The 15,752-nt window shown below is 34.6% G+C and overlaps 1 protein-coding gene across 5 annotated transcripts in view; it reads right to left on the reverse strand.

Annotated features, from left to right (window-relative positions):
- Positions 1-696: 696 nt before the first annotated feature.
- The window catches only part of LOC142337414 (tyrosine-protein phosphatase non-receptor type 13-like), a 38,843-nt gene continuing 23,787 nt past the window's right edge, over positions 697-15,752 (reverse strand). For 2 of the 5 annotated variants that reach the window (XM_075386611.1, XM_075386610.1), the window contains 3 exons: positions 9,736-9,870; positions 7,678-7,797; positions 697-3,676 (listed from right to left, as the gene is read on the reverse strand). In XM_075386611.1, coding sequence (XP_075242726.1) covers positions 986-3,676; positions 7,678-7,797; positions 9,736-9,870 — 2,946 coding nt within the window. In that variant the 3' untranslated portion in view covers positions 697-985. Of the gene's footprint in view, positions 3,677-7,677; positions 7,798-9,735; positions 9,871-10,250; positions 10,333-15,752 lie in introns of those variants that run through there. The other 3 variants (XM_075386612.1, XM_075386614.1, XM_075386613.1) reach the window with 2 other exon arrangements.

The raw sequence follows: 15,752 nt of genomic DNA on the forward strand, positions 1-15,752 counted from the left end.
TTTAACTGAGCAGCGTTATAAAATTATTTAATGTCGTTGAGGATAGACATGTCTACTAAAACTGATTTCCTTTTTCATAGACAAAATTTTTTGAAGTTAAAATTGACGCAAAATTCAATAATATGATCTTACATGTATATAATTATTTTGGACAAAAAATATATATTTCTACGAATTGAATCAGTCAAAAAATGAAAACTTTTCACATTTATACATACATCTCACACATTGTTTTGAAAACTTACAAATCAAATCGGTTACATCAAAACACTAAAATTCACGGATGGATCTTCAAGAGATGGATGCGATTTTTTTCTCTTATCCAGAATTTCGTGGTTTCCTATAGTAGCTAATTTTTGGAGCGGAGGGTTGACACATTTGTTTTCTCGTCTACTCTAAAATGTAGAGATTTTTTCATATTTAACAAAATCTTCCGCCTAGCGTCGATTTACATCTCTAAGCCTGGAACTAATAAAACTGTTTATCACCGATATCATAGCTATAAAAAGAATCTGGCAAAATTTTTTTCTATGAAAAAAGACAAAGACTTTGGCTCGACTCATAGGGTCCTCGGTCATGTAATTAAACTCAATTTTCACCCCCCCCCCCCCGGCCACTTCGAATTATCAGGTCTTTTTTTATAAATTCCAGGCTTAGACTATGGAAGGATTACAAGGATGCATAGAAGAAAGCGAAAAATGTTCTAAACAAAATAGAATTTAACTTCAGTTATGTACTAAATGAGTTAAACGTAGAAAATAGAATACACTCACTTTCGAAAATCTAATTGAAATAACTATTTCGGCTTTCTGTTTAATGCGATAAAGAGTTTTGGGAAATTTGGGAATGACTAATCAAAGTTGGGTGTTGAATATTCTTCCTTTGTACTTTTTCAAGTTTTCTGAACAAATCACCTGCTCAAAATTAATGAAATTGCGCTCATTAGTTAATAAATGTCTAATAAGTGTATTAAATGGAACAACTTTTACTTTCTTGTTTCTCTGCTGGGACCGTCAAAACCGTTTCTAACTCCACAATTTTTGCTCAAAAAATTTATCACGCAAGCACAAATTTCTTCCTGTGAGCAATTGTTATCGTGAACGAAGTTTTCATGTTTTCTAACGACAGTTAAGTTGAGGACTCCAGTGGAAATTTTAATTAACTGCATCCAATTTTCCGACTCTCGCAAAATTGGCTTGCTTCTATTAAGAGTGAAGTTTGGGCTATCAAATGTAAATTGTTCGATTATGTCACCCGGTCTCAAATTACCTTCTTTTTCTGTCAAACTTCCAGGGTTTATGCTTCTAACAACTGTATAACATTTCTCAGGGTCAATTTTGTACGTTTTGATTTTTATACCCAATGCTTCGTTCGCTGTTTTGTGTATTCTAACTTGAAATCTGCTTATTGAGGTTTCTGCGCTACGAACATTCGTATTAATATAAGTTGGTGTTTTGGGTGCTATTAAAGTTTGCTCATTAAGCCGATTTCTCGGTTGGCAGTTTGATATTGGAGTCAAAATGCCGGGCAACGGTCTGCAAACTTTGAATTTTATTCTTCCATTGGCATATCTAACAAGGTAAACAAAATCATGATACGTGGAATTTTCCATCGGAAACCCGTTCACGCTCAGTATTACGTCACCGGGTTTTATTAGACCGGTCTTCTGGGCAGGTCCGCCCGCGTGAACTTGATAAATTCTGGGAATTTTTTCATTTTCATTTTCGCAAAAAGCGTCCACGAAACCACACATTGCTATTCCCAAAGAATCGACTTCATGATCACCTCTAGAAGCTTCTTTGCTTAACACAACTCTAAAAATGTTTTCATCGGTCACAAAAGACGAATAGTCAATCGTAGACTTCCTGTACTCGTTTATAGGAATTACCCATCGTTCAACTTCCATTCTAACAACTTGTGGAGCGTTTTCAAGAACTTTGATCGCGTTATCGAGAGTCGAGTTTTTTAAACTATAACCGTGAATTTTGCAAACCCGGTCACCCGGTTTAACATGTCCATCTAAATCTGCAGACCCATTGGCTGTCAGACTTCTGACAAAAATTCCACTTTGCTGGAAATTGTCGCATAAAATAATTCCGACACTGCCATCAACTTTTTGCAAGTCGACCTTGAAAATGTCGCCGTGGTTGTATTGTTTGATAGTTTGACCTCTAAAGTGTACTTTGTCGGTGGGTGGGGTTAGCAAAGGTGACATGAAAACATCATCTTCTGGAGTGTGTGCTGAAAATGCTAGCTCATTCTCTTTAGGTGAAATTGAGTTTTCAGATTCCTTGTTGTCGGACCGTTTTCCATTTTTGCCCAATTTTGACGGATGGCTGTGGAGTTCTTTCCGTTCAATTTGTTGATTTTTAATTTGTTTTTGTTCTGCAAAAACCGGGGAACATTCAAATCCATCGAAACCCGAATCATAATGAACAGATTTTTCTGAAATTTCCAACGATGATTCTTCGGCCGGTTTTGGGTTCGGTTTTTGTTCATATTTTGTCGGACTTTCAGGGTCGCTTTCCATGAAATCGTAACTAAAAACCCGTTTTTCACGAAGTTTAGATTTTTTTGACCACTTTGTTGTAATGTTACGAGTATCGGTGCTGTTCCTTTGACCTTGAGATAGAACAAGTTCAACTTCGTTGTTTAGCGACGTCAGCATTTTTTCAGCATCCTTCAAGGTCATTTGTTCAGTGCTGGTACCATTAATCGCAAGCACTTTATCGCCGATGTTTACTATATTTTCAGCGCTAGATTTGCTCAAAGTTTTGCAACGCAGACTAAATTTAGCTATGAAGATACTTTTTAATGATCTGTTATTATCTTCAAGTTTTTCTTCAATATTTTCAAATTTTAAAAAGTGTGAAATATGACTTCCAGCAGGAACTGATATCAAAAATGTCGAAACTATTCTTGGTTTTAATTGACTGTTCATGTAGTTTAAATTTGTAGCATTGTCTTGCAGCGAATTAGTTTGGTAAAACTTAGGAAAATTAGGCTGATCAATTGTGTTTTTGGGTAACTTTTCAGCCATTTCGTTCCTATTCCTTATCGACTTTCCACGGACGTCGGAAACTGCTCGGATGCGCTTCGAATCTTTGTCAAAATGGTCTCTCAATCTTGATTCGTCAAATAAATTAGGAACGTGTTTCAATTTCTGCAATTTTTCTAAAGGGCCTTCTTCCAATGATTGGACGTTGATGGCGTAGTTTATTTTAAATAGCAGGTTGCATAGTTGGACTATGTACTCAATTTTGTACTTTTCATATCCAAAATTCACTTCTAAATCTTGTAATGTCGGCTTTCGAGTGTTTGAAGCGTCATGTTCAGGCCCTTTTAAAGTGAGGGTCATTTGGTCGCTTGTCAATTGACCTTTCCATATATCCGCCCATTTGTAATGAAAAACAGTTTCTTTAATTAAATGACTACCCAATCGAAAGCCCAAAATTCCAGTTGACGAAACCCCGATTGAGCTGATGTTGTTCGTACTTTCGTCAACAGTGTAGTAAAAGCAACCGAAAGTGGTAATTTTAGAGGCCTCTCGTATGAACAGATTTTGGGCTTCTGTCTTGTCGTATTCTGGGTACTTTTTTGAAATTAGCATCAATTCAGAAAGGATTTTTTGTTCGCCGTATTCCTGGATTACTCTATCAGGAACGTAGTTGTGTACCTGCAAAAACTAAAATAAATATTTCCAGCCAACAAAACTAAACGTTTCTTGGAAGTAAAAGACATATTTTGCAAAGCAGCAACCGAAAGAATGGCTGTTTAGGCTATAAAAAACAAATAGAGCTATTGTTCGCAGGCAAAATTCTTACGCTCTCTTGATCCTTAAACATTCAAAACAAGCGAGAAAATAACAAAAAAACGATCCGAAAAAAAAAGATCTCCCGTAAAAAAGTTGTGTGTGAAAAAGAAAGGCTTCAGTTTGCACTAATAATTAATGGTTAGCATATTAGATATAGTTTCATAAGATTTAGCGGTCGCGAAGTATGGGGGTTATAACCTACTTTTGGGAAGCAAGGAAAAATTCCATGATTTTCTCATCATTTTCAATTTTTTCATTAAAATTAGATACGGCTTTTGCCGTTAAGTTTTATAGAATGTTTTGTTCGCTTCAATTTTTTCGCAAATAAAAAGCACAATTTTTTGCTTACGATATTGACAATTAATGTCAAAGATATTGACGCTTTTCAAACCTGATTTACAGGTATGTTTTGAGGGTTCTAAACTGATGGAAAAGATCTCTTTTTTTTCGCATAAATGTCTGGATAATGAAATAAAAATGTTCAAAACGTTTGATAAGAAACACTATTCATTGAGCGTTTTCATTTTCTGTGCGACAGGAATTTTATTTCCGACAGATAAATATTTATTAGATAGGTAAAAAGAATGAAAAAATTGAATTTAGAAAACCTCAGTTCTCAGACAGACAATTTTTTTCGGTCTACTTTTATTTCACGGTAACAAATGTAAGTAGAGCAATTTGATTGGCCACAAAAAATTAGGTCTGCCAAAAATTTCTGGCTCTAAATTAGGTTTGTGGATCTCAATTTGACAAAGATTGCTCTCTTTGACATTAGATTTGATTGCTCAAATTTCACTCAACAACTGTTAAAAAAATTAAAAAATTCATTTCAAGCGTCTACCGGTAACAAATTTTGCAAGTAAATATACTCACTTTTGTAACGACCTTTTACTTTTCCAATTTTAATACATTTTACGCGTGAAACGTACTTACAAACTTCGAGGATGAAAAAGCGTGACCTAAATGGAAATTCCAGAGAGCGTTTTTTACTTTGAAGCTTGAAATTGAAAAGTGGAATCTATTTTCCTAAGCAAAATAATTTTTGCAGAAGCGCATTCCACAAAGAATTGTGCGTTAGGTGAACTGCAGTATAATCTTTCATTTTAGTTATCTTAAAATATTAAATCGTAAAATGATTAATTTTTTGGAGTGCCGTTACGTTATTTAAGCGCTTTTCACATTGGGCGTCTAAAGGCGGTGGCAACTGCGAGCACATTTTTTGTAAATAGCTTGTTCTGGTACCGGTACACGCTTGTAACGTTCGTTGGGTCAAGATGGCTATTTATATTAAATTAAAATTAATTGGCAGTCTAATTGTTATAAAAGAAGATAGACATATTGCAACCATTTATGATTTCAAAGTAAGTCGTGAAATTATAAATGATTTCCAGTTTTTAGTAAAACAAATGTTTAATTTTTTGTGTGTATCACTTAGAAATTTTCCGTTTTTAACCACATAAGCAACTTAATGGTCCCATTAGAGAGAACGTACTATTACATCATTACTGAGAACGTGCTATGTCATGTAAATTAAGCAACTAAAGTCCGGCGAAATGCACTTGAACTAATTGCAGTGGCTCAGGTATATCAATTCAATTGTAGCTTGTCTCAATGGGGGGCGGGGTGGATGGATTATAGGCGTGGCAACTTTTAGGTGGGTACAGGGTAATCAGTTCACTAAAGGGTGCCCTAGTTGAGACGACCCACCAATAACGACGACCAATTTGTGAAAATCTTTGTTATGTTCGGTTTCAACCGTAAAAAAACGTCGGTACGTTCGGTTTATTTGGTATCGTCATTTTTGGACGCAAGAGAGATTCGGTATCTTTGGATTTAGGAGATTCGGTATGTTCGGTTTTGAAACGTAAGAGATCGTCTGTATGTTCTGTTTTAGACGTTTGAAAATGTCTGATTTTTCCAAAGGAAAATTTCATTTTTCTGTTTATAACGTAGTAATACGATAACGTTATGATAGCGTTCTTTTTGCAGGTTTTTCAAAAGTATTTTTAAAGAAGAAAACTGTGAAAAAATTTGCAAAAATTATTGAAATTTCTCCTTTAGCTCGCTCACAAAATTAGTTAAACAAATATAAATTTCTTGTTTTTTTTAGTTCAGAAATTTAACATAGTTGTTGAATATTAATGATAATTCTGTTGATTAATTCACATTTGCGGCGTTTTGACATTGTTTTTTGTAGTTCACTAGCAATGTGTTGACGGTTGGTTACGTTTGATACCGAACCTTCAGATATCTTTTATTGTTTGGTCTGCTGAACTTATCTGCTTTTAAAACTCAGAGTTTTAAGATTCATGGTATTTATCTCAACGACACCGAATTACGTATAAACAATGACGATAACGAATCTCTCTTACGTTTAAAAAAATGACTACACCGAATCTTTTTACGTTTAAAAATTACGATACCAAATCTTTCTTATGTTACATACCGATCAAAAACGATGAGGGTACCAAAAATTTTTTTTGGTTAAAAACCAAATAATTCTTGACTAGTGTGTAAAAATACGTCATTAGAATATTTGGATCTTTTCCGTTTGTGCCCCCCCAGCTTAGTGGGCGCATTTTATTTGCAACCCCCAGACGCACGTGCAATATTTTTACATAATGATTTACTATGTAATGGCACGTGCTCTGTCACTGGGGGAGCATAACGTACTGGGGGGGCACAAACGGAAAAGATCCGAATATTTTATAGACCACATTTAAGAATCAAAGCACAAAAATAATTTAAGCGCAGTTCTCATTTCATTTTTACAGTAAATTGCCAAGTAATATGTAGTTCTGCTTAAAATTATAATCCAGAGAGATGTTTCGATCACGAAAAACGCGTTTTGCGTGATCGAAACATCTCTCTGGATTTTAATTTTTTTTGGGTCTAAAGTCTTTTGTTAAAAATCTCTGTCCAGCTAAAGTCCAACGTGTCTTAAAGTCGAGGTAAAGTCTTTTCATAGCTCAAATGAGTCAAGTACGGTCTTCTCATAGTACTTTTGGCCGAGCATTGCCTTTTCATAAGTCTGTACCTGGACCTGGGCGCCAAATATCACTCGAAAAGGCACCAAGGTTGCTCAAAAAGTCCTATGGGCTCAAGCAATAGTTTTGCATGCGAAAAGTGACACATTACTTCAATAATCGGCCCAATCTTCATTTGAGAGCAATTAAAAATATGGCACATGCTCTATGAGGTTACCATTGGTTGATTGTAAAATGTTTTGACTCGACAGACCAGGTGTAAAACAGACCAGGTGAGGTTGAGCTCTCACTTAAACATGACTTCTGAAGATCTCTTGACTTCAATTGTGGTGAAACCTGAGTTTTTCATATGCATTCAAAGTGGTCATGGCCACCAGAATTCACCAGTGCGGCTCGTAAAAAATTTTTAAATTATTTTCATACGAACTGCAAACATCCTTTTGCTTCTTTTAGAATTTATGCAAACATTTGAAGAATTTGCAATTTTTACTTGCAATATGATAATAGAATACAGTACACGATCTGTAAAATTGCATGAGCTTATTATGACTGCTATGAAATGCCGAATCGAGGGCTAGAAATTCAAGGAAGGGGGCACGTATTTGCTATATTTACATAGTAACATGCTACATAACAACTGTAACTGATGTAATATAAATAACAGGGAGGGTTGAAGTAAGACTGGACGCAAAATATCAACCCAGGAAGCCTTTCGTTTTCATTGCAACTCCACAACTCCAGGATATGATACCCCGTAATGATATTTCTACTAAAACGGGGGGGGCTATGGCTATGCATTATATGACCACTAAGCTGAGGGGGGAGGTATGGTGGGAAAAACGCGGAAATTGAACAAATGAAAGATAGTACTCTTACGTTTATGCCGTCAGGGAAATTTTCATTGTTATCGCAATTTTCGCAATGAAGAGCAACTCCTAGCAGAATTGATTCAACCAGTGAACAGTCGAGTCTCTCTGCTAGAACGTCTCTCCGTACCTAGTGCATATAACCACAATAATACAAAAAAATTATTGCATCCAAATGTACATTAAACTGAAACAGAAAACATGGCAGGACAAGTCCTGACGTACAATTCAAAAAATTTTCATTGACTAAACAAAAAACCAGACCTAAAACGGAGTGAATTGGGAAAACCATTTCTAAAAAAAATCACATGAAATAAAAATCAATGTCAAAATGCCGCTAGGGAGAACAAAAAGCCACTAGCGAGAATTGTAAATTTGATTCTAACAAAAAACTAGGCCTAGAATGAACTGTGAATGGATTGGGAAAACCACTTAGAAAAAAAGTCCGATCAAAAAAATTGAAACATAAAACAGTAAAAACCAAAGTGAAGTTGCCGCATGTGAACAAAAAACCACTAGCGAGAAAGCGACTTTTTGTTCAAACACCGTAACACCGTTTCCTTACTCTACTTTAAAACTAGAGCAAAAACATTTCACGCACGAAAGCCACCCGTTTTTTTTTGCTGCATTTCCTGTTTCGACGTGACCAAAATCACTACTCCAACTTGACTTCAGAAATCATGAAAATGTGTGAACAGATCTTAAAAAAAACAAGAATTCCGCAAACGACTCGAAGTGGAAACCCAATTAAACGCCATCCAAATACTCATCAAAAAAAATATGCCTCCATTAATTTATAACTTTCTTGAAATAAAACCAGAAAACAAAAAAGCAAAAAAAAACAAAAAAAAATCTGTTAAAATAAGATAAAAAAATCTGAACGAATTTTTCCAGATGTTGAGATACCAAAACAACTGTCTTTGTAAAAATAACTTCATCAAAACAACTAGTAACTAATAAAATCCTTCATGAGAATTTTCCAAAAATAATTGAAGCCAAATAATGAAAAAAATAAGCTCTTATAAACAACTTGGACTAAAAAACTGGAAAAATTAATAGTTTTTTTTTAATTTTGAAAAGAACATAAATACAAAGAAAAACACATTTCACCCAATTGGGTATCCAGATGCTTGCAAGACAATAGTCAAGTCATAATAGGCTAAGAGACTTGTCTAAAAACCAGAAAAAAAGACGAAAAACTGCAAAAAAATTAAGAAAATAGTTTCAACTTTCGCCATTTTTTCCCCATGGTTCTCAACAATAACAGCTTTATATCCAAAAAATTTCATCACTTGTAATCTAAAAAATGCCCAAGTAACAGGGGTCTTTTTGATACAATTTAAGTCAGTAAATGAAAACAATCATCAAAAATTTGCAAAAATTATTCGAAAAATCAGCAAAATACATGAAAAACCTCCAAATTAGTTTAAATTTCATATGAACTTCCAGAAACCTCAAAATCACTACGAAAACCAGCCTAAAAGTAAAACAAATCAAAACCAAACCTCTTACTAAAAAAATGAAAAGATTACTGCTCTAAATTACCGCACGTCGTTGAACAAAAAATTTCGCTCGTTTACCAAATTTTTTTCACACCTGAATTTCTCGCTCTCTAGAAAACAGCGATATGAACAATAACCACTCTCTTTTCGCTCCACTCTTCATTTTGTTCAGCAACAAAATCACTCCAAATTTTTTCGCATGTTTCATTTCCTGCTTCAAAATTCACTCCAATAAAATTGATTAAAAAAAGGACTTCTCCAATACTCCTCTTCGAGTCGTAAAAAATACAGCACCCCAATACAATTCAAATTCTTTGAATTGTAAAAAGTAAACAGTTAGATCATCAGTTGCTCTGTAATCAGTGCCTCTCTTATATTGTTATATCTAAGGACTCTTCGTGGTGGAATTCAAAGGAAAAAAACATTACAAAGTTTCAATTATGATCCTAGTTTTTCGAAAAAGAGCATTTAAATCCTTGCTCTATATATACTGGCACAAATCAGTATGTTTATTTTCATATAACATAAGCTTTGAGCTCATCGATAATTCACTAAGATTTTCTTGCCTGCCAATAGAGAAGCTCTCTGGTGCAGTCTTCCTTGATTGTCGTCTGGTCATAGCCAAGATAGTACCTGACTAGAAAGAAGAGTTTGAGTGAGGAAGGGCTTTGTCCCGACAGCCAACTGTCCGGTGCCACCTCCTAAACAGACGCAACCATGAGGATACAGGAGATAACGGAAATAAACAATCTATTAATTTTACCCGGATCGAAGTGTCACCGCTGATACCGCCGAAAGATGTCACATTTGCGCTGAATTTGGTGAATGCGATAAAGAAGAAAATTCGCTTCAATTTTTTTCACAGATTAAGCGTGAAAAACTGCCTATCTTAGAAAAAATTACCAAATATATTCCTCCATATGTTGTATTGCGGTGAAAGTTTTGCGGCCGTTTTTCGGTGAAAAATTTTGTTCACGGCTGTTCAACGCTTAGCTTTCCTAATTTGTTTTACAAAACCTCGACCGGGGTAAGTATTCTGCATATTTATTTGCTTATTAGCGGAGGAAATAAAAAAACTAACCCGCTTCATGAACAAGCTATGTCAAACACTAAACTTTTGTCTCACTCCAGAAATCGCCAATTTTAAAAGAAGGAAATAGTTGGTATGTTGGAATCTCAAATATCGAAATAGTCGGCGTGCTTGTTTTGAAATGTAAATATTAGTCGGTATGTTCGCTTTTAAAAGAAAATGGTCAGTATTGTTGGTTTCAATCCAAAATCCAAAAGTTCTCTGTAAATGCGAACTAATGAACTGAATCCCAATCAATGTTCAACAAGTCTAGTACTTTTTAGTAGTGGAATTTACAAAAATATATTTCAACTAGTTTTCTCCAAGGAGCAGAAAAGAATTTTAAAATTATTTTAAAATTCTTGCATTAATTTTTCCTCAAATTCCTGGGCATCGATGACTTCCATAAATTTTGTCGAAATTGTAAAAAAAAGCTCATTTGTAACAATGCTTACGCTTCAAATCAAGCATACCGATATTTCCTAAATTTAAAACAAATATGTCAACAATATCTTTGTCTTAAGACCAAACATACAAATGAGTTCGATCGTTTACAGTTGAAAATACTGAGCATTCCTTCGTTCAAAAACCACAACAAAAAGACATAACAGAACAAAATACATGTTTTTGTCTAACTATAATTGAATGTACCGACGCTTTCTCTACATGTAATAAAGATAACTTCTGAAATAAGACAAATAAGGAAATTACTTTGCCGTGTCAGAAACCGTAAGCAAGATTGCCAGATTGAGGATTTCGATCACAACACTTACTACTGTCCTCCTGGCAAAAAATAAGCCATCGAATGAAAAGATATCAGCTAGTAATTGCGCAAACCAAACGAAGTTTCTGCGGACGAACGAAGGTCCGAAATTGCGTATTTGCAGGTCAAGCTACAAATTAAGATCCACATTTGGTGCTGTGGAAGACGAAAAAAACAACCGGCAATTATACTATCAAATAAGATCAGGTTAGAATTAAAAACTAAACGCTGGACCAGTCATAAAAGCGTGCAAATAGATCAAGAAGAATTTGAGAGTCATGAATCCAAAAAAATGTAAAATTATTGTTTTTCTGAACCTCAAAAGTAAATTAGCAACCCTAGTTTCTTGAAGTAAAAATTTAAGTTTGGACGCAATTTTAATCCAAGTAATCAGATTTTGAAAAAATTCATTGTTACAGCATTCAGCCCCACCCCTACATTAGCGGTGTGGCCTACTTTTGAATTTCAGATAATCACTAGATACCCCAATTAAAAGTTGATGATATTCCAAGTTTCGGAGTAAGTAGAAAACTTTGAGACAAATTTTTATCAAATTTTGGGACAACTTTATATTATCAGAAAAATTTGGTATATTGGGGTATCTCGTGAGTTACCCTACATAGTATAGCAATTTCCAACGTATCCAAAACCACAAGACTAAAGAATTAATATAAAAATTGCTCTCAAAAATGATTGCAAGTAGGAGTTATCATGCATTTGGAAATTTAAATTTTACTTGATGAAACTAGTGGTGGCTAAGTTGCCCTTGATGTTCAGTATCGTCAAAAGAAGGTGAATAAGGAGCACGTTCTTTTTATGAAATGACAGGTTTTTCTCAATGAAACCGATACCAACGCCGCAAGATTGAGAATTACCGTGTTGAACTGTCAGTGTTGTTTTTATTTAAGCTCTTAGTACGAGTTCAATGTGCTATAGAATTTAAAAAACGCAGTGCTGTTTTAATTTCAATAATACATCGACTGATGTTAACGCTCTCAAATGCCAAGTCTTTTCTGTTTTCAGCGATATTGTATTTCATAAAAGTTATGTTTTTTAAATTAGTTTATAGAGTTCTCCCGTTATTTCAATTAGAAATAAATAATCTTCAAAAACAAAAAAACACCCAGAAACACAAAAACTTAAAACACAGATACAAAAAAAAACATATGCGCAGCTTAATGTAGAAAAAAAATGGTGGTTGACTTCGGTAGTAGCTTGCTTGATCTCAGAGATGCTAGTAATATGGGAATGAGCAGAGTGGGTGTTGACAAAAGATTGGTAGGTGGTCGAGCGGTTGGTGTGTTAGGGTTGGGAGAGGTCGACGACAGGGGGTCCAAATCGCCAGGTGGAGGAGGGTGGACCCAGGTAGTGTTAGGGTATGTGTGTGTGGGGGTGTCTGATTTGAGTGTAGGTGGTGTGACTGAATTGGGTCAAACTTTTAAGAGTAAGAACCACCTTCACCTCAAAAATTGTTTCCGTCAGAACAGCTCTGGACAATTGCATACTTCGAGACTAATAAGGCGGCAGGCTGTAAGAAATTTATTCAGCCATTTAATGCTCTCCAAATTTTACACGTTAAAATGTTCTGACAAATTGCATAAAGTGCCACATAACTAAATATAATTTCCACAAGCTTGAGTGCAGGTAAAAATTAGCCAGAGCGTTAAATTGGCTAACGCAGAGGATTGGCGACATTTTCAAGAATAATTTTGATTCGTAGATCCTTGAATGTCCTTGAGCAAATAAAATGCTCTGAACTAAAAAAATAGTTTTCAAATGTGACTTACAAAATTTGGCATAAGGCTAGCAAAATTTTTCTCAGCAAAATTGAAAAACTGCGTGAAAATTTCCGTCTTTTTAAGTGATTGTTTAGTCCTAGTTCATTTGGCTCCTCATATTTTGAAACAACACATGAAAATTGGTGAAAGAACACTTTATCTAAACACTCAATAAAAGAAAGCAAAAACCCATCTAAATCAGTGTACTATGTTGCACATCAGAAGTATGTTAGCTGCCTCAACTTTTAGGAACAAATTTTATTGTTTGGCAGAAATTACGCCAACATTTTTATGCAAGTGCTTGGAAGTATCCTTTTTTACAACCACACAGCGATTGCTGGGGCTATTATTGGACTTCTCCTCGTTTTTTTACAATTCAAAGAATAATTTGAACAGTATTGGGCCCTATGTTTTTTGAAGATATTTTCAAACATTTTTCAATGCCTTTGATCTTTCAAAACGGGAAAAACAGGTAAAGCCCAGCGGGCATTAAGTTTCCTTAGAGACCCAATGTGGTTTTTAGCAGTCCTTCAAGTGCTTAAAGTGGTGCAGCTGCTGGGGTGGCCTTAATTTAAGGTTCACAGGTCATTTTCAGGAGTTTTAGGGCTCAAAATGGTGCAATTTTTCACGTTTTTTTGTGGTTTTTTTTTGAGTTTTTTTGTTTGATTAACCTCAGGTTGAAGTTTTTAAAACATGATGAACGTTTTTTTTGAGAGACAAATTTACTTGTTCTGACAATTTTTTGAGCTATATGTATTAGTACTACAAACACAAACACTCAACTTGATACTAACTTTGGCATTTTTTTTCATGGGTTTTGAATAATCTTATCGTTTTTGAGTTTTTCCAGCCTTAAGGGAAGAGAATCTCCTTTAAGGTTTGACAATAGGGCGCTGCATAGTTAATAACGGAATGGTTTTCAAATTTTTAATGTCTCGAATTTTAGCCTTTTCAAAAAAGAAATCTGTAACTTTTTTCGAGTTTTTCAAAACATGTTTCTTTTCTTCAATTTTTCTTGTCTCATTAGCCGCTTAATCTTCTCCAAGGTTCAATAGTATGTTATTACATAATAGCACTTTTAGCCAGGTAACTTCCTTCGGAGTTTGATCCTATGTTGTTACATAGTTTCTAGGGCCAATGCAAAAGTCTTCAACGTTTTAATGGAAAGAATTTCCATTTTTTGAAATTTGAATTTTTTTCTAAAAATTATTGCCTATCGACCTATATGAGACAATGAGTTTTGAAAAGCTTGGAATTGGGTTAATGGATAGCCTCTAGAGACATAGAAATGGTTCTGAAGATATATCCTAATTTTCAGCAGCATTTCGTAAAAATTTGCAACTGATTTCATTTTTATTTTTGTGTCAATTTCTGAGTTAATCCAGCTTACAGGGCCAATAATTTATGTTCAGGTCTTGCAGATATAAGCCTGGACCAATTTTATAGACAAAAAATGGTTTTTAACAAATTTTTGAAATGGTTATTTTTAAAGGGATCAACTTTTGTCTTCGGGGTAGAAGCTTCAAAAGTTCTAGCAATGAGATTAATTTTGTTTAGTTCGATTGATTATTCCAGTTTTTCAATCTCTTGAAAAGATTTTGTTAGTATTTTGACTCTCGTTGTTCTTTTGATCTACTGGTCAGATACAATACTCTAAGTTTTTAATTCAATTCTTTGGATTGTATTTCAGGAATTGTCCTGCTAGTTTTACCATTCAAAGAATTTGAATTGTATTGGGGCCCTGTCTTTTTTTAAGATCTGTTCACATATTTTCTGATCTTTGAACTCAAATTGCAGTAGTGTTTTTGGTTACTCCGAAACAGGACGTGCTGCCAAAAAGCGATTGATTTGGTGGCGTGAATATTTTTCGCTCCAATTTTAATGGAGAGTGAGAAAACGGTGTTTTATTAAAAATTCGTTTTATCCCTAGTGGTTTTCCTAATTTGTTTTACAAAACATCGACCAGGGTAAGTTTTCTGGTAAAAATTTATTTGTTTATTAGCGGAGGAAACATAAAAAGTTGACTCTTTTCATGAACAAGCTTTGCCAAACACTTAGCTTTAGTCTCACTCCAGAAATCGGCAATTTTAAAAGAAGTAAATAGTTGGTAGGTTGGAATCTCAAATGTCGAAATAGTCGGCGTGCTTGTTTTGAAATGTAAATAATAGTCGGTATGTTAGCTTTCAATAGAAAATGATCGGTTTTGTTGGTTTTAATCCGAACAAAATCATTGGAAATTGACTTATGTACCCGATAGTAGTAACATTTACACCATGGAAGATGGGGGCGTCCTACCATGTAAGAGATAGGGTTGTCATGAGGACAACCCAACCTTTTGCATTGGCAAGGACAACCCAACCCTTTACATGCGCCATGACAACCCAACCATTTGCATGGGATAGGACAACCCAACCTTTTATATGCAGGGACAGCTCCCTTCCAGCCGAATTATTATCCAAACCTTTCTCCCCCTCCATTTCCCGCGTTCGAAGGAATTACTCAGTTTAAGCCGAAAGGTTATCCAAACATTTCCCCACATTGAGGGAATTATTTATTTTTATCGAGGAGTGAAATGTTTAGACTTATCAGAAAGAATGGATATAAACTGTGAATTTACTGTAGAACCAAACCACGAAATTTGCTCAAATCCAGCAATTGAAAATTATCTACACAACACAAACTTGGGTTGAGAAATTGAACCAAAACTAAAAACAATATCTATAAAATCAAAGGTTAAAAATCACGATAAAAAGCGTTATTTCTGAAACCAGTTTTAAGCACGAGTAGGTTAGAGTTTTGAAATGGGTTTTGAACAAAAATTGAGCCATTTTTAATGAAAAATTACAACAAAATTAGCAAGAAAAGAAGGAAAAAAATACAAATATTGAAATCTTTTCAATTATTATAGGGAATATAAATACAAATGGGAATATTAAAGAGTAAGTTAAAAGCGCTGAACAGTTTTAATTGAAA

This window comes from Convolutriloba macropyga, chromosome 4, assembly GCF_964194025.1.
Source record: "Convolutriloba macropyga chromosome 4, txConMacr16.3, whole genome shotgun sequence".
Classification (NCBI taxonomy): Eukaryota; Metazoa; Xenacoelomorpha; order Acoela; family Convolutidae; genus Convolutriloba; species Convolutriloba macropyga.